We start from the raw sequence: 14,614 nt of genomic DNA, 5'->3' as shown, positions 1-14,614 counted from the left end.
TGTCTCTATGGGATAAAACGACTTTAGCAGCCTTGAGACCTCCGCTACCGGGAAAGAGATCGAAAGAGGCAGGGAGAGAGGCAGGGAGAGAGGCAGGGAGAGAGGCAGGGATAGAGGGGGAGGCAGACAGACAGAGGAAGAGGGGGAGGAAGAGTAGAGGAGGCGGGGTGGAGGGGGGGTTATGGGTGTGTTTTGTATCTTTATATTTTCATATCTACCATATTACTGGAACAAAGTCCCCCACCCAATATGCTCTCATAAAAGCCCACCCTTTTAAGTCTGTGGTTTCTTACTATACGAGTCAATGTGTGTGTGTGTGTGTGATTTGAGGTGTGTATTGACGATTGATGTTGTTCCTGTGCTCTCCCAGGTCCTGCTGAGGTGCCCATGATGTCCCCTAACGGATCCATCCCCCCCATCCACGTCCCTCCAGGATACATCTCACAGGTCTGTGTGTGTGGTGGTTGTGTTTGTGGTGGTTGCGTTTGTGTGTGTGTGTGTGTGGTGGTTGGATGAGTGGGTGTAGGTGTGCATTTGCGTGATTGTGAGTGTATTTGTGTGCGTGAATTTTGCGTGCGTGTTTATGTGTATTGCGTGTGTGTGTGTGCGTGTGTTTTTGCGTTTGTGTGTGTGTGTGGGAGGGGGCAGGGTGATTATCATGTTCAAATCTGGGACAGATATAGCCAGGCATTACTTAGGTATCCTCATATATCTTGTCAAATCCATATTTTGTTTTGGTAGTACTAGTTTGGTAGTAAAGAGGAGAAGAGAGATAGAGCAGTCGGTGGGGGGAGAACGAAGGGGAGGAGAGAAAGATAGAAATGTAGAGAGCGAATGGGAGAAGCTGTATTTGATTATGTCTTTCTTCCCTTCTCCTGGCATGCTTCAGTGTGTGTCTGTGTGTGTCTTCAGCAGAAGTTTCACCCGGTTCCACAGGGCTTCTACCTATGCTGCAGCAGGGGATCTGGGAGGGGGAGGGGGGGCCACCAGGAAGGGGAATAGGGGGTTGTGGGGGGCTGGGACCTCCCCCCCCCCCCTTAGGGGCTACAAGCAAGACGAAATGTACTGAATATTGGGGGTTGGGGATGTGCATGTGTGTGTTTTGTGTTTGCGTGTGTGCTGATGGCAGTCAGGTCAATGGCTTTCTGGGATTGTGTGAGTGTGTGGATGTGTGTGTGTGGATGTGTGTGGATAGGGGCCGAGCCAAAAATAAGCGGGAAACACTGTCCTTATTGCGTAAACAACCTGATAGGAAAGCTCCCATGGAGAGGCCAAGAAAGAGAATAAGGGAGGGAGGGGAGGGAGGGAGGAGGGAGAGAGAGAGAGAGAGAGAGAAAAAACATGGAGAGGGGGGAGGGAGAGAGGGAAGGAGGGAGGGTGAATAAAACATAGTGAGGGAGAAAGAGAGGGAAGGAAGGAAGGAGAGAAAGAGAGAGGGGAGAGAGGGTAGAAGGGAGAGAAAAAGAGAGGGGGGAGGGAGGGAGGGGGAGACAAAGCGAGAGCGGGCTAGAGAAAGAGAAGGAGGAAGAGAGAGAGGGAGGGTGAGGAGTAGGGAGGCAGGGATGGTAGGGAGGGAGGTCTGGTCTATGGAAAGCAGGGTGTACATCATCCATGTATTTGTGTGTGCTGCAAGGTGTCCCTGCCAAATGGACTCTGACAGACACTTTGGCCCTGTTTTCCTGTAAACATGCTGTTTTTCTACCACCAAGGGGAGGCGGGGGAGGGAGGGGGGAGAGACAGGGGCCTCTCACTATTTTTCTCTCTTTCTTTCAATTTTTTCCTCTTCAACTCTCTCTCTCTCCCCCCTTCCACCCCATTCTGGTCCTCCCTTCTCTTAGAGAGAGTGTGTGTGCGTGTGTTTGTGCACGCACATGTGTGTGTATGTGTGCGCAAGCGTGATTATGTAAATAGGCTTTTGGGGGGGTGTGTTATTGTGCTGTTGGAGCACTCTGAGAGCACTTCCTCAGAGCTGGGGAGTGTGTGTGCTCTCTGCCTGGAATGTGGGCCTGAAGGGGTGGAATGTGTGTGTTTTGTCTCTGTGTGTGTGTGTGTGTGTGTGTGTGTGTGTGTGTGTGTGTGTGTGTGTGTGTGTGTGTGTGTGTGTGTGTGTGTGTGTGAGAAAGAATGGAATGTGAATGAGAGTACCTAATTATGAGTGTATTTCTCAGGGCAGTTTGCAGGCTCAGTGTAGAGACTAGGGGCAGAAGCAGCCCATGAGAACAGAAGAAACACATGTTGTTTATGTTGATCAGCAAGCAGCGATGTCACTGAAACACTCAACATCTTTTCTCTCTCTCCCTCTACTCCTCTTTCTTCCATCCGTCTCTCTCTTGCCTTCCTCTCCTCCTCTCCTCCCTCTCTTCTCTCATCCCTTCCCCTCCTCTCCTTCTTTCCTCCCTTCCTCCCTCCCCTTCTTCCTTCCTTCTCCCATCCCCCCCCGGCCCCCCCTCCCCCCCCCACACTCTCAGGTGTTAGAGGATAACACAGGGGTGCGTCGCGTGGTGGTCACCCCCCAGTCTCCGGAATGTTATCCCCCATCCTACTCCCCCGCCCTCTCCCCCACGCACCTCCCCCCCTACCTGACCCACCCCCACTTCATCCCCAACCCCCCCTCCTTCTACCCCCACCTGGGTCCCGGGGAAATGCAGCATCAGTTCTACCAGCATCACATGCCTCCTATGTATGGAGACCCAGGTAGGGATGGACACACACACATGTACACAGACGTACACGCGCCTATATACACACACATACAAACACACGTATACACATGGTTTCAGACCAGACTTGGGTCACCAATTGTACACGCATTAGACGTGAATAAGCAGAATGTCTTTTGATGTCATGTGCACTTAATCCTAAATCCATCTCCTCCATGTCTCCCCTGTTAACTCTCTCTTGTTCTGTCTCCCCTTCATCTCTCTCTTTCCCCCTCCTGCTGTCCCTTCCTCTGCTCCCCTCTCCCTATCTTCCCTCCTCCCCTTCCCTTGTCTCTCCCTCTCTCCTATCTCTCCACACTCTCCTCTCCCCCTCTCTCCCTCTCCCTCCCTCCCCCTCAGAGATCATCCCGGTCTATGGGATGTCCAGCTACATAAGCCGTGAGGAGTACAGCAAGCCCCAGCCTAAGAAGATGAAGGACCAGAGGCTGGAGAGACAGAACCGCCTCAACTCTCCCCCCTCCTCCATCTACAAGGGCAGCCTGGGCACCTCCCACAACGGCTACAGGTTCGACCCCCGCCCCTGGGCTGCAATTGCACGACAGTGACCTGAAACCTACCTTTTGGGATGCATTTGATTTGTCTCCCGGGTTGTCCCAAATGGGGCTGGTCTGATTGCTTTCACTGGGCAGCAGGTTCGGCAAATCGAGCGCGCCTTCTAGCTTTGACGGGGCTGTGAATAAAGTTTGATTGGTTTTAAACTGATTTGCATGCAGCAGCAAATCCCACGCCCCTGCTCTGGGGTCGCTGGGGTCGCTGGGGTCGCTGGGGTTGCTGGGCGGAACCAGCAGTCCTGGAGGGAAGAAGCCGGAGAGACGACTCCGCAGCAGTCCCCGAGCGAGCGAGCCAGACACACACGCACACACACAGGGTGAGTCTGCGCACGTACACACCCGCACTCTCACTCACACACACACTCACACACACACACACACACACACAGGGTGAGTCTACGCACGTACACACCTGCACTCCCACTCCCACGCTCACACACACACACAGGGTGAGTCTGCGCACGTACACACCCGCACTATCACTCACACACACACAGTGAGTCTGCACGCACACACATGAATGAATACAGCCCACGCATCTAATGACGCACACATACACACAGGGTTACAATATTACACACCCGTTAACACACTTCTCCCCTCCTCAGCCCACACAACACAGACACGTACAGACACACACACCACACACACACACCTGGCGGTCTAGACAGTGGACTACCAACTCCTGGCAGCTCTGTTGAAGTTTGTTGTTGTTTGTATTAACCAGGCCACAGCTGTATGTGTGTGTGTGTGTGTGTGTGTGTGGCGATCTGAGTCAGAATGCAGCAGATGTGTATGTGTGTGCCGCCTCCCCCCATCTCCCCCCCCTCTTTGACCTCAGTGGCCCTGCTGCTGTCACCCAGGCCAGGGAACACACACACCTCTCTCTCTCCCCCTCTTGTCTTCTCAGCAGAAGGGGAAAAAAGAAAGATGAATGGATGAATGCTGCCTTGCTGAGGTGGAGGGATGGGGGGAGGAGGAGGAGGGTTGTCTGGGTAACCACATAGCTGAGCCGGTCCCTGGTGCTATCGGTTTCTCTCCCTACAATACGGGCCTTGTTGGCCTGGATGGGCCACAGGGGGTGGGGGCTGAGGGTGCTTGGGGGTGGGGTGGGTCTGGTTGGTGGGGTGTGTGTGTGTTTGGGGGGGGGGGGGGTTACATACCTGTAGAGTCCTGCTCTGGATGAAGGAATCCTTTGAGCTCGGGGTTAGACACTACACCAGCCTTATCTCTCTCTCTCATACGCACGTAAATTCACATGCTAACCCACACATTCTGACACACGCATATATTCACATGCTAACCCCACGCATACTGACACATACACCCACACACACATTGACACCCACAAATACACGCTCACATACGGTCCTGACACACACGTGCGCACACACATATACCTGTTGAAACTCTGTGCCACAGGTCTCCAGATACGTCATGCGTACGTGTCAGTTATTAGAAAGACAGTGTTTCTCTCAGCCCTGGAGAAACGTGGCACAAACACATAGTGTTGTCTGTGGAGTTGCTGACAAATGACTGAGAGTCATCTTAAAAAAGAAAAACCTGTTTCAGCTTTGGATTGGCCCAGTTCTGAATCATTTAGTCAGTTGGGATTTTCCATTTTGGGCAGGTAGAGGGGGGATTGTGGATTTCAGAGGTGACATCATGGAAAGCTTTGCTTATTAAGATATCTTGCTGAGTGCTTTGATCAGGTTAGTATCCACATGCAGACACACACACACACACACACACACACAGATGGTTCATGAAGGATGGGCCTTTTTAGTGAAGAATTTCACTTGAAAAAAGACTGCACATCTGCAAAGGAGGTACTTACACACTCTCACACACGCTGTCTCTTTCTCTCTCTCTCACACACACACTCTCACTCTCTTTCTGTCTCACACACATGTACACACACATGTACACACACAGACACACACAGGATGCGATTTTTTACTGCTCCACAGCAGGGAAACTGTACAGCTGCAACACACACACACACACACACCTCAGACTACATGGCTGATGTAGAACACATAACAAACAGACTGTTCTAAAGAAGAAGGGGATGAAAGAGGGAAATGAGAGAGAGAGATAGTTAGGAGGGGAAGAAAAGAGAGAAAGAGAGAAGGAGAGAGTGGTTGAACCATAGAGAGAGAGAAGCACAGCTGGGACATGGTCACTTACTGTACAGACCTAAGCAGTGGCTCACAAACAAACACACCTACACAGATACACACACTTCAACACACACACGCACTCCAACACACACATATAGAAATGTGGAGGTCCGTGTGTTGCTAGTCAGGGGTCTCTGTCTCGTGGTCTAGCAGGGTCTCAGTACCGGACTGGAGATCAGGCTGAGTCAGCTAGATCGAACACGCTCACACACACACACACACACCTCGTGACTGGGCTTCCTGTAAAAGAATCAGAGCATGAGTGTGCTGGGTATGAGAGAGAGGGGGAGAGAGGGAGAGGGAAGTGAGGGAGACGGAGAGAAACATGGAGCAGAGTGTGACAGGGATAGAGCGAGGCTTCAGTTGCAGAAGATAAACAGCATAACCTAAGAAGAGAGAAGGAATGGACAGATGGTTACAAACGAGGAAGGATATTCTAACCAGAGTGCACTGTACCAGGGTTCAACCCTGAATGCCAGAGCCTTGTGTCTGTGTGTCAGTTGCACCTTTAACTAGTTCGCTCTCAGCCCTCCCTCCGAACTAAGCTGCTCTGAGCACAAACACATGTGCCATGTCCTCCATCTTGGCTCTGCGCCATCGCTGCAGTTTCTCCGCTTGCAGAGGGAATCCAGGAGAAAACAAACATGCTGGGTCCTCCATCTTGGCTCCCGGCTTGCAGCCTTACACTGGAGGTGTGGAGAACCTATGCAGCAACAGGGACATTTTTAGAACAGTGACAGAGCAAAACCAAGGCCTTTTAAAAGCATCAGCCGTGTCGTGATGATGTCACCCTCCTCGCAAGCTCCAATGACCCCCGACCTCATCGTGACTCAGCCCTTTTAAAACCCCAAACCTGTCGCCATGGTAACTGCTGGCTGGTGTGAACACACTTCCACCCTCTCTTGTGTTGGCTCTTGTCGCCATGGTGATAATCGACCCCTCCCCTTTTCCAAAGACCAAACATGGCCATGAATGCTTGACTGTTGGGGGAGAGAGAGAGAGAGAGAGAGAGAGAGAGAGAGAGAGAGGGAGAGAGGGAGAGAGGGAGAGAGGGAGAGAGGGAGGGGATATAGGAGGGGAAAGCGACATTAAAAAAAGAGAGAGGGAGGTGGGGGCTAATGAGGGGTCAGGGAGGGGTGGGGGGTCTGGGGGCGGCTTGATATTCTGAGAGAGGGGAAGTCCAGTCCTGGGAAACGCAGTAGTTTGGAGCTTCAGTCTGAAATTCAGTAGAACATGCATTCACATGTATTATGCTGGTGTGTATTGGTCTGTACTGGTGTGCAGCAGTGTGTACTGGTGTGTACTTCTTTAGGGTGTTACTGGGCTGAACAGGGTCAGCTGGGGTCACGGTCATAAAAACATTCTGTTCTTTCCACACACACACACACACACACACACACACACACACACACACACACACACACACACACACACACACACACACACACACACACACACACACACACACACTCTCTTTCCCTCTTGGCCCTCTCTAATCTTCCTCTAGTCCCCAAACTCGCAGGTCTCAAGGCCAGGAGAACCAAACTGTCACCATGACAACCACAGTCTCAGGCAGGTCTGAACAACTACGCAAAGCAAAGCTGTGTGTGTGTGTGTGTGTGGGAACCCAGCTGTTGAGCAGATGGAATGCTTACTATGTGGAGATGAAAATGCATCGGAGCCCACTCTCTCTCTTTCTCACTCTGTCTCTTTCTCTCTCTTTCTCTTTCTCCAGTTCTTTGTTGATTAAAGGCGTGAAGAGAGGGAATTCCTCTTCTCTGTTGTGGGCCACACACACACACACACACACACACACATACTCACCCACACCAACACACACACACACACACACATACTCACCCACACCAACACGCCCACACATACTCACCCATACCAATACTCACACACACGCATACACACACTCACACACACTGTAGCTCCAGGGTTAGTGATCAGAGGCAGTCATACCACACCTGGTCTTACTGTAATGCTTTACCAGTTTAAAGAGGTGTGTGCAGGAGTGATTGCTTGGAAATGATCTCCTTTCCCCCCAGGCTCTAGAAATCTTTTTGTGTCTCCACTCAGACAGACACACGTCATTGTCACGCTGGAAGAATACCTGCTCCTCAATCCTACATTTACATGTATTCATTTAGCAGACGCCTTTATCCAAAGCGACTTCCAAGAGAGAGTTTTACAAAAAAGTGCATAAGTCAATGATCATAAACAACGAGCCCCAAAATCATTGTGGGGAGCCAAAACAGGAGCATACATTGTGAAAAGCAAATAAGTGCCAATGTGTGTGTGTGTTAGGAGGTGTGCTCATGTGAGGTGGTTTGTGTGTGTGTGTTAGAGTGTGTGTTACATAACATTTTTATTCATTTAGCAGACGCTCTTTTTTGGACGACCGGGAATCGAACCGGCAATCTTCTGATTACTAGCCCGATTCCCTAACCACTCAGCCACCTGAATCCCTGTTAGTGAGTGTGTGTTACTACGTGTGTTCGCATGTTTTGTGTGTTTGTGTGTGTGTGTGTCAACAGAGTACGGCAAAATACACCTTGCTCCTATCTGTGTTTCCACACATTTCCATATTGTGGAAACGTTTCTATAAGATGCTTCACAGTCCTTCTCTGGTGCTCTGGTGTGACTGGATGCTTGTGTATGTGTGCCGATGTGTGTATGTGCCGGTGTGTGTATGTGCCGATGTGTGTGTGTGTATATGTGCCGGTGTGTGTGTGTGTCCTACTGGCCGTAGCTCCAGCCGTGCCTGCCGTCACCACCCTGGAATATAGTGTAATCTCTCTTCTCTTCTCTACCTATACCCTTCTCTCCTCTCTTCTCTACCTATACCCTTCTCTGCTCTAGCCGTTCTCAGCTCCCTCGTCCTCTCCTCTCCTCCTCCACACAATCCTTCTTTTATCCCTCCCTCCGCGCCCCCTTAACTATGTCCTCACTTTCCTTAATTTTGTCGTCTTGAATCTCTCCCTCCATCTCGCTTCTCCTCTCCTGGCTGTGTCTTTCCCGCTCCTGCCCTCGTCCATTTTGGCTCATCCTACTGTCTCCTGACCCCCTGCCTTCATCCTCCACCTCCTCTCTCCCTCGCGGACTGCCGGCCAGAGTAATCAACGCAGACTGCCAGACAGGCCCAGGAAGTGAGGTCAGATGGGGGAGAGGAGGTGAAGATGCGTGGCGGTGGAGGGAGATGGAGGAGGAGGACGAGATGAAGAGGAGCCTCTCTGTCTTTGTTTCCCGCTCTCTGTCCCTCTCTCCCTCTGTCTCCCTCTGTCTCTCCACTCTCCCTCTTTCTCTCTCTCTCTCTCTCTCTCTCTCTCTCTCTCTCTCTCTCTCTCTCTCTCTCTCTCTCCACTCTACCTCTTTATCTCTCCCTCTCTCCCTCCTTCCCTCTCTCCCTGTCTCGCTCTCTATCTCCACTCTCTCCCTCTCTCTCTGTCTTTCCCTCTCTCTCTCCCTCTCTTTTCTTCCTGTCTTTCTCTCTGTCATGTCCATGATGACATGACATGTCATCATGTCCTCCATCCCAGCAACAGAGACAGAAAGAGAGACACACAGTCACAGTGACAGTCACAGTGACAGGCTGTCACCAGACACTAGTTTGTATTAAACTGACACACAGGCAGACACACAACCACAAAGACACACACACAGACACACACACACACGCATACACAAACACACACAGACACGCAGACACACAGTCACACGCACACACAGCCACACACACGCAGTCACACAGTCACACACATGCACAGTAAGTGGAGGTCAAGTTGAGGTTGTGCTTCCATGACATCATTGTTGGCGTGACTCACAAGTGTGCCCCAAGGCACCCCCCAGAAGAACCTGTCAGAATAAATTCCTGCCACACACACACACACACACACACACAGCACGTATTTACATGCCTGCTCTCTATTCTGACTACTCAATCACCCACTTGTCAGACAACCCAAACAGCACTACCTGCACACACGCACACACACACCTGAAGTATTTACTCCTTCCGAGACATTGTTGTTAGGAAACTAACGTTGACCCCAACCCCAACCTTAACCATAACGTCATCCCTACATCAGTTTACTGGGACTACTGTGTCAGCCTGCAGGGAGAGGTGAGGGCAGTGGTGATTGAGGGAAGTTATCTGGTAGTTCGTTGGATCCACCCCTAAGCCATGTAGGGACTTCCTGCAGCAACAAGACAGGCCGTGTCTCGTTGAGCGATTTATTGATTGAGTGTTTGCATATAACAAGGGAGCATGACCAGAAACTGTGTTGTATGTCACGGATTAAATATACATCTGCATTGAAATTGGACTGTGTGTGCCGGTTTGTCATTGAGCTTGATAGTGTGGAAACCCCACACCCCTTAACCTGCTACACTACCATGTTGTCTGATAAGGAGTACCTAGGGGGGCTAACCTCTCTAGATCTTACAAAGTCTACTCAGAAATACAGTGGAGGGCTGTGTGTGTGTGAGTGAGTGAATGTGTGTGTGTGTGTGGATTTGTGTGTGTGTATGAGGGAGTAATGCATCGAAGTGAACAGTGTGTATCAGAGACTTGAGCCCTGCAACCACAGTTCCAGAGCCATCAAACATACAGGGTTTCACTGGGGTCCTGTGTGTGTGACCGCATTGCTCCTCAGGCTACCCTCACACACACACACACACACACACATCCTGTGTGATTTACTGATTGGAGGCCCTGATGGAGAAAACGGCCCTGCTTCGGTTGGAAAAACCTGGTTTTGGGATTACTCACTGGGGAGATGACTTCCATTACCACACACACACACACACACACACACGCACACACACACCTCCACGTCTAAGCCCGAGCCACTCCTAAATCACCCTCAGCCACTGGAAAGGTATGCGTGTGTGTGTGTGTGTGTGAGAGAGCTTACTGGAACGCTGTACGGTCAGGCATGACCGGGGCCCCCCACTTCATAGCTCATAGTCAGCTGGTGGGAAGGACAGGGGAGACAGAGAGAGAGAGAGAGAGAGAGAAGGAGGGAGGGAGTGCGATGGCGAGAGAGGGAAGGAGGCAGAGAGGGATACAAAGAGAGAGAGAGAGAGAGAGAGAGAGAGAGAGAAGGAGGGAGGGAGTGCGATGGCGAGAGAGGGAAGGAGGCAGAGAGGGATACAAAGAGAGAGAAAGAGAGAGAGAGAGAGAGAGAGAAGAGACAAAGAGAGAGAGTGAGTGAGTTGTAAGGAGGGAGAGATACAGAGAGAGAAAGTGAGATGTGGGGGGAGGGGGTATGTACAGTATGAGGTTGAAGTGTAGTCCAGTATGATTCCATGGAGGTGTGGGTGTCTGTCCTGTCCCTGTTCTCCTCAGCAGTAGATTCTCTCTGCTGGTCCGGTCATCATCATCATCCTGCAGCGTGCATGTTGGGGCTGCGCGCTCATTCACATCCAACAGCCCCAAGTCTGTGTGTGTTGTGGCTCTACCTATGAGTAGGAACCCTCTGGTCTGCCCCCTAGTGGTGACTGCTACAAGTGAGATGTATGTCTGTCAGCCTGTCTGTCTGACCATCTGACTGTCTCATCCATCCTCAGATCACGACACTGAGGCTAAGAGGGTCCAGGACGTGCTGTCCACCATCGATAAGCCACAGGTAAGTCAGAAGCAGCACACACACGACACGCATCATACTGCACGCTAACGTATAAATACACATCCACGTGAAAGAACAAGCACACTGTTTCAGAGGCCAAATTAGAGGCCGACTCTGTCTTGTTTGCAAACCTGGGGAGACACTCTTCTCTCTTCCACTCTCCTCTCCTCATACCACACCACACTCAGTCTCCCCACAGAGGTCAAACCCACCAGTATTTATCTGTCTTCAGAGGGATGTACATTTAAATGACCTGCTTTGACAGCTTCAGGAGTGCAGAACACAAGGAGGATAGTTCTGTATTTCTTACACCACGAAACAGACACTGACACACACCAATAAATACACACAAAATAATACACGCTCATACGCTCACATGCACACACACGGAAATACACACACACTTATATACACACAGTCATTTAATGTAAACACACAGAGGGAGATAACGACCTGCATACTCCTATCTCACCACATGAGGGCGGTGTCCTCCCAGGTTCTCAGAACAGGAGAGGGAGAGAGTGTGCGTGTTTGTGTGTGTGTGTGTGTGTGTTTGGTGCTGTAACACCACTGCTCCTGAGATGGACTTGGAGTGTGGTGGTGATGAATTGCCCAACCAATGCCGAAGTATAGATAGAAAGGAGTTGATTGGTCAATCGCTGAGTCTAGAATATATAGGCCGTACGGAAGGGAATATGTGTGTGTGTGACGAGGGGATGAAAGATGAACAGGAGGACCGAGCTTGCCAGACTGAGTTATAAGGTGTCCGTGTTTTAGTGTAGTGAGACCCAAGGAAGGGGATAGCAGAATGATAGATGGAGCTATTGGCTTTAAACACACCTTTTCCCAGCCTAGTACAGCCACCTATTCAGCTGGGTGTCATTGAGTCATTCTGGAGCGGGGGGGTGGGGGGGGGGGGGGGGTGTAAGAGAGAAAGGGGGGGCGGAGAAAGGGATGGCTCCTGCTTGTCACGGGCATGGATATGGAGACATGACTGTCGGAGTCTGGTATTATGCTGGAGAACACCTATTTATACAGACACTATCCCTGGACTCAGACACACACGTACACACAACCCTACAGCTGGCTGGCCTGAGCAAAACAAGAACAATGTTAACGTCCCACAGAAAACTCCACCTCCCACACACAAATCCTTCCGAGTGTGTGTGTCTAACCTGCGCCCCAGGTGTGTGACCTGTGTGTCTGGGTGTTGCAGGTGTGCAGCGTGCAGGCGCGGGCCGTGCGTCTCTCCTGGAACCCCCCGGTCGGGCTGGTGAACAGGCTGGGGAACGGCGCTCCTGTCACGTGCTCCTACGAGGTGACGCTCTCCGACAAGGGACGAGACGGCAAGTACCGCCTCATATACAGTGGAGAAGAGCTGGAGTGTAGCCTGAGAGACCTCAGGCCTGCCACGGACTACCACGTACGGTAGGAACACACACACACACACACACTTGGAAACATCTGTATGGGTGCGTGTTGATGGTGTAGCCCAGGTTGTGTTAATGCAACGGTGTGTGTGTTGTTGGGTGTGTGTGTGTGTGTTGCAGAGTGTCTGCAGTGTGTAACTCAGTGAGAGGCGTGTACTCTGAGGCCGGGTCCTTCACTACACACTGCAGCATCCCAGACCCCCCCTCCCCCCCGAAACTGTCTCATCGCACCAAGAGCTCCCTCACCTTGCAGTGGAAGGTACTCACACATGCACACACATACACTCACTAGGGTGGCCAGATTTGAGTTTGTGAAAAAGAGGACACTTTGTCGCGGTGGCGGCGAACTTAAGGGAGATACCCTTTCCAAAAATTGTAAGGGCATAATAACTCGTTTGTGAAAGACCCAGAGAAACACATATATCGGACGAGGCAAAATCCCGGAGAACACACACACACACATGTACAGTACCATGTTCTCAGCTAACTAAGGGTGAAATTAGCGTTATGAAGCTTTTGATTATGTTTCTATGGACGGGAACTAAAGATGACCTTAACTCTGCCGATGCACAAACATGGTTTATTCCTGTACACAGTTATTATTACACCTGGTTCAGCATGGGAGCTATGATGGTCTGTTGCACTTCAAACAACATGCATAACAAAACACACATGCATTGGTATAATTAGGGTCGGGGTGTTCATTTGAACTTCCTTCCTTTTTGAGGCTTTTTCACAACCCTAACTTGCCACATAAAACATCCTTTTCGTTGTTTTCATTGTTTAAGTTTGATAATAACACTCCCTAAAATGACAATATCTATCTCCTCCTCTCTTTTACAGCCACCAAATGACAATGGATCCAAAATTACTAATTACCTGCTGGAATGGGATGAGGTGAGTAACTCTGAACCAGATCCAGACTGTGCAGATAAAACTCTAGAGAGATCTCCACAGGACCCTGGCACTTCTGTTTTCTTTAAACTAGCCAACTTTGTTTCCTCTCCTCCCCTCACACCCCACCACACATCTCACCTGCTTTCCTCTCCTGCTCTTTCACTCTCACCACGCCTCTCCTCTCTTCCACAGGGAAAGAAGAACAGTGTTTTCAGACAATGTTACTTTGGGAGCCAGAGACACTGTAAGCTGTCGAGGCTGTGTCCTGCAGTGGGCTACACCTTCAGAGTGGCAGCACACAATGACATGGGCACCAGGTAGGTGACATGGCTCCACTCATCACTACGTAACAGTACATAGCGCGACATAACACGACACTTCCCTTTCAGCTTTGCACAGTCCCAATACCGGTATCTGGCCCCAACCGTTTGGAATGCAGAGGGAGTAGTTTGGCCCTGTTCTCTTCCTCTCCCATACTCTGTCACCGTCATGGTTGTTAGGGCGCCAGCAAATGGAGAGAATGGGGGGGGGGGGGGGGGGGGGAACTGTCTTTTTGTACATTAAGTTGTTGGAAAATGTTCTCCTTGCCTCTGGTGCAGGACACACGCTCACACACATTCATCACTCGTGTCTCTCTTTTTCCTCTCACTCACTCCAAATGTCCTCCTGTTCTCTCTACCTATCCTCTGCCTGTCTCTCTGTCTCCCCCTCTCCTGTCCTCCCTCTCTTCTCTCCCTCTCCCTCCCCTGTCTCCCCACCTGCCTCTCTCCCTCCCTCCATCCTATCCTCTTCTGTCTTTCACCGCTCTCCTTCTCTCTCTCTCTCTCTCTCTCTCTCTCTCTCTCTCTCTCTCTCTCTCTCTCTCTCTCTCTCTCTCTCTCAATCTCCCCCTCTCTGCTTCTCCCCCTCCATCCTATCCTTCTCTCTCTCCCTGTCCCCCCTCCCCCCCCCTTCCGCCCCCCCCCCTCCCGCGCTGCAGTGGTTTCAGTCCGGAGGTGGTGTTCCACACCACTGGCACTCTGCCCGCCCTGCCCCTGGCCCCCAGGCTGGTGAGGGCAGGGGTGTCCTGGATCACTCTGGAGTGGGGGCGCCCCGACGGCAGCGCCAACGAGGAGATGCACACATACACCCTCGAGATCCAGGAAGAGAACACCGTGAGTCACACACACACGTGCCCACCTGGGGCAGGAACACATA

At 51.2% G+C, this 14,614-nt stretch overlaps 1 protein-coding gene across 1 annotated transcript in view; it reads left to right on the top strand.

Annotated features, from left to right (window-relative positions):
* The window catches only part of fndc3ba (fibronectin type III domain containing 3Ba), a 58,236-nt gene that overhangs the window by 27,051 nt on the left and 16,571 nt on the right, over positions 1-14,614 (top strand). Inside the window, exons 4-13 of the mRNA XM_067242535.1 lie at positions 371-447; positions 2,469-2,694; positions 3,060-3,225; positions 3,434-3,588; positions 11,032-11,090; positions 12,307-12,518; positions 12,641-12,779; positions 13,364-13,417; positions 13,610-13,734; positions 14,397-14,571. Of these exons, the coding sequence (XP_067098636.1) occupies positions 371-447; positions 2,469-2,694; positions 3,060-3,225; positions 3,434-3,588; positions 11,032-11,090; positions 12,307-12,518; positions 12,641-12,779; positions 13,364-13,417; positions 13,610-13,734; positions 14,397-14,571 (1,388 nt within the window). The remainder of the gene's footprint in view (positions 1-370; positions 448-2,468; positions 2,695-3,059; positions 3,226-3,433; positions 3,589-11,031; positions 11,091-12,306; positions 12,519-12,640; positions 12,780-13,363; positions 13,418-13,609; positions 13,735-14,396; positions 14,572-14,614) is intronic.

The sequence above is a fragment of the Osmerus mordax genome, chromosome 9 (assembly GCF_038355195.1).
Source record: "Osmerus mordax isolate fOsmMor3 chromosome 9, fOsmMor3.pri, whole genome shotgun sequence".
NCBI classification, from domain to species: Eukaryota; Metazoa; Chordata; class Actinopteri; order Osmeriformes; family Osmeridae; genus Osmerus; species Osmerus mordax.
Note: the sequence above shows the minus strand (reverse complement) of the source record. Positions and strands in the feature narration are given on the sequence as shown.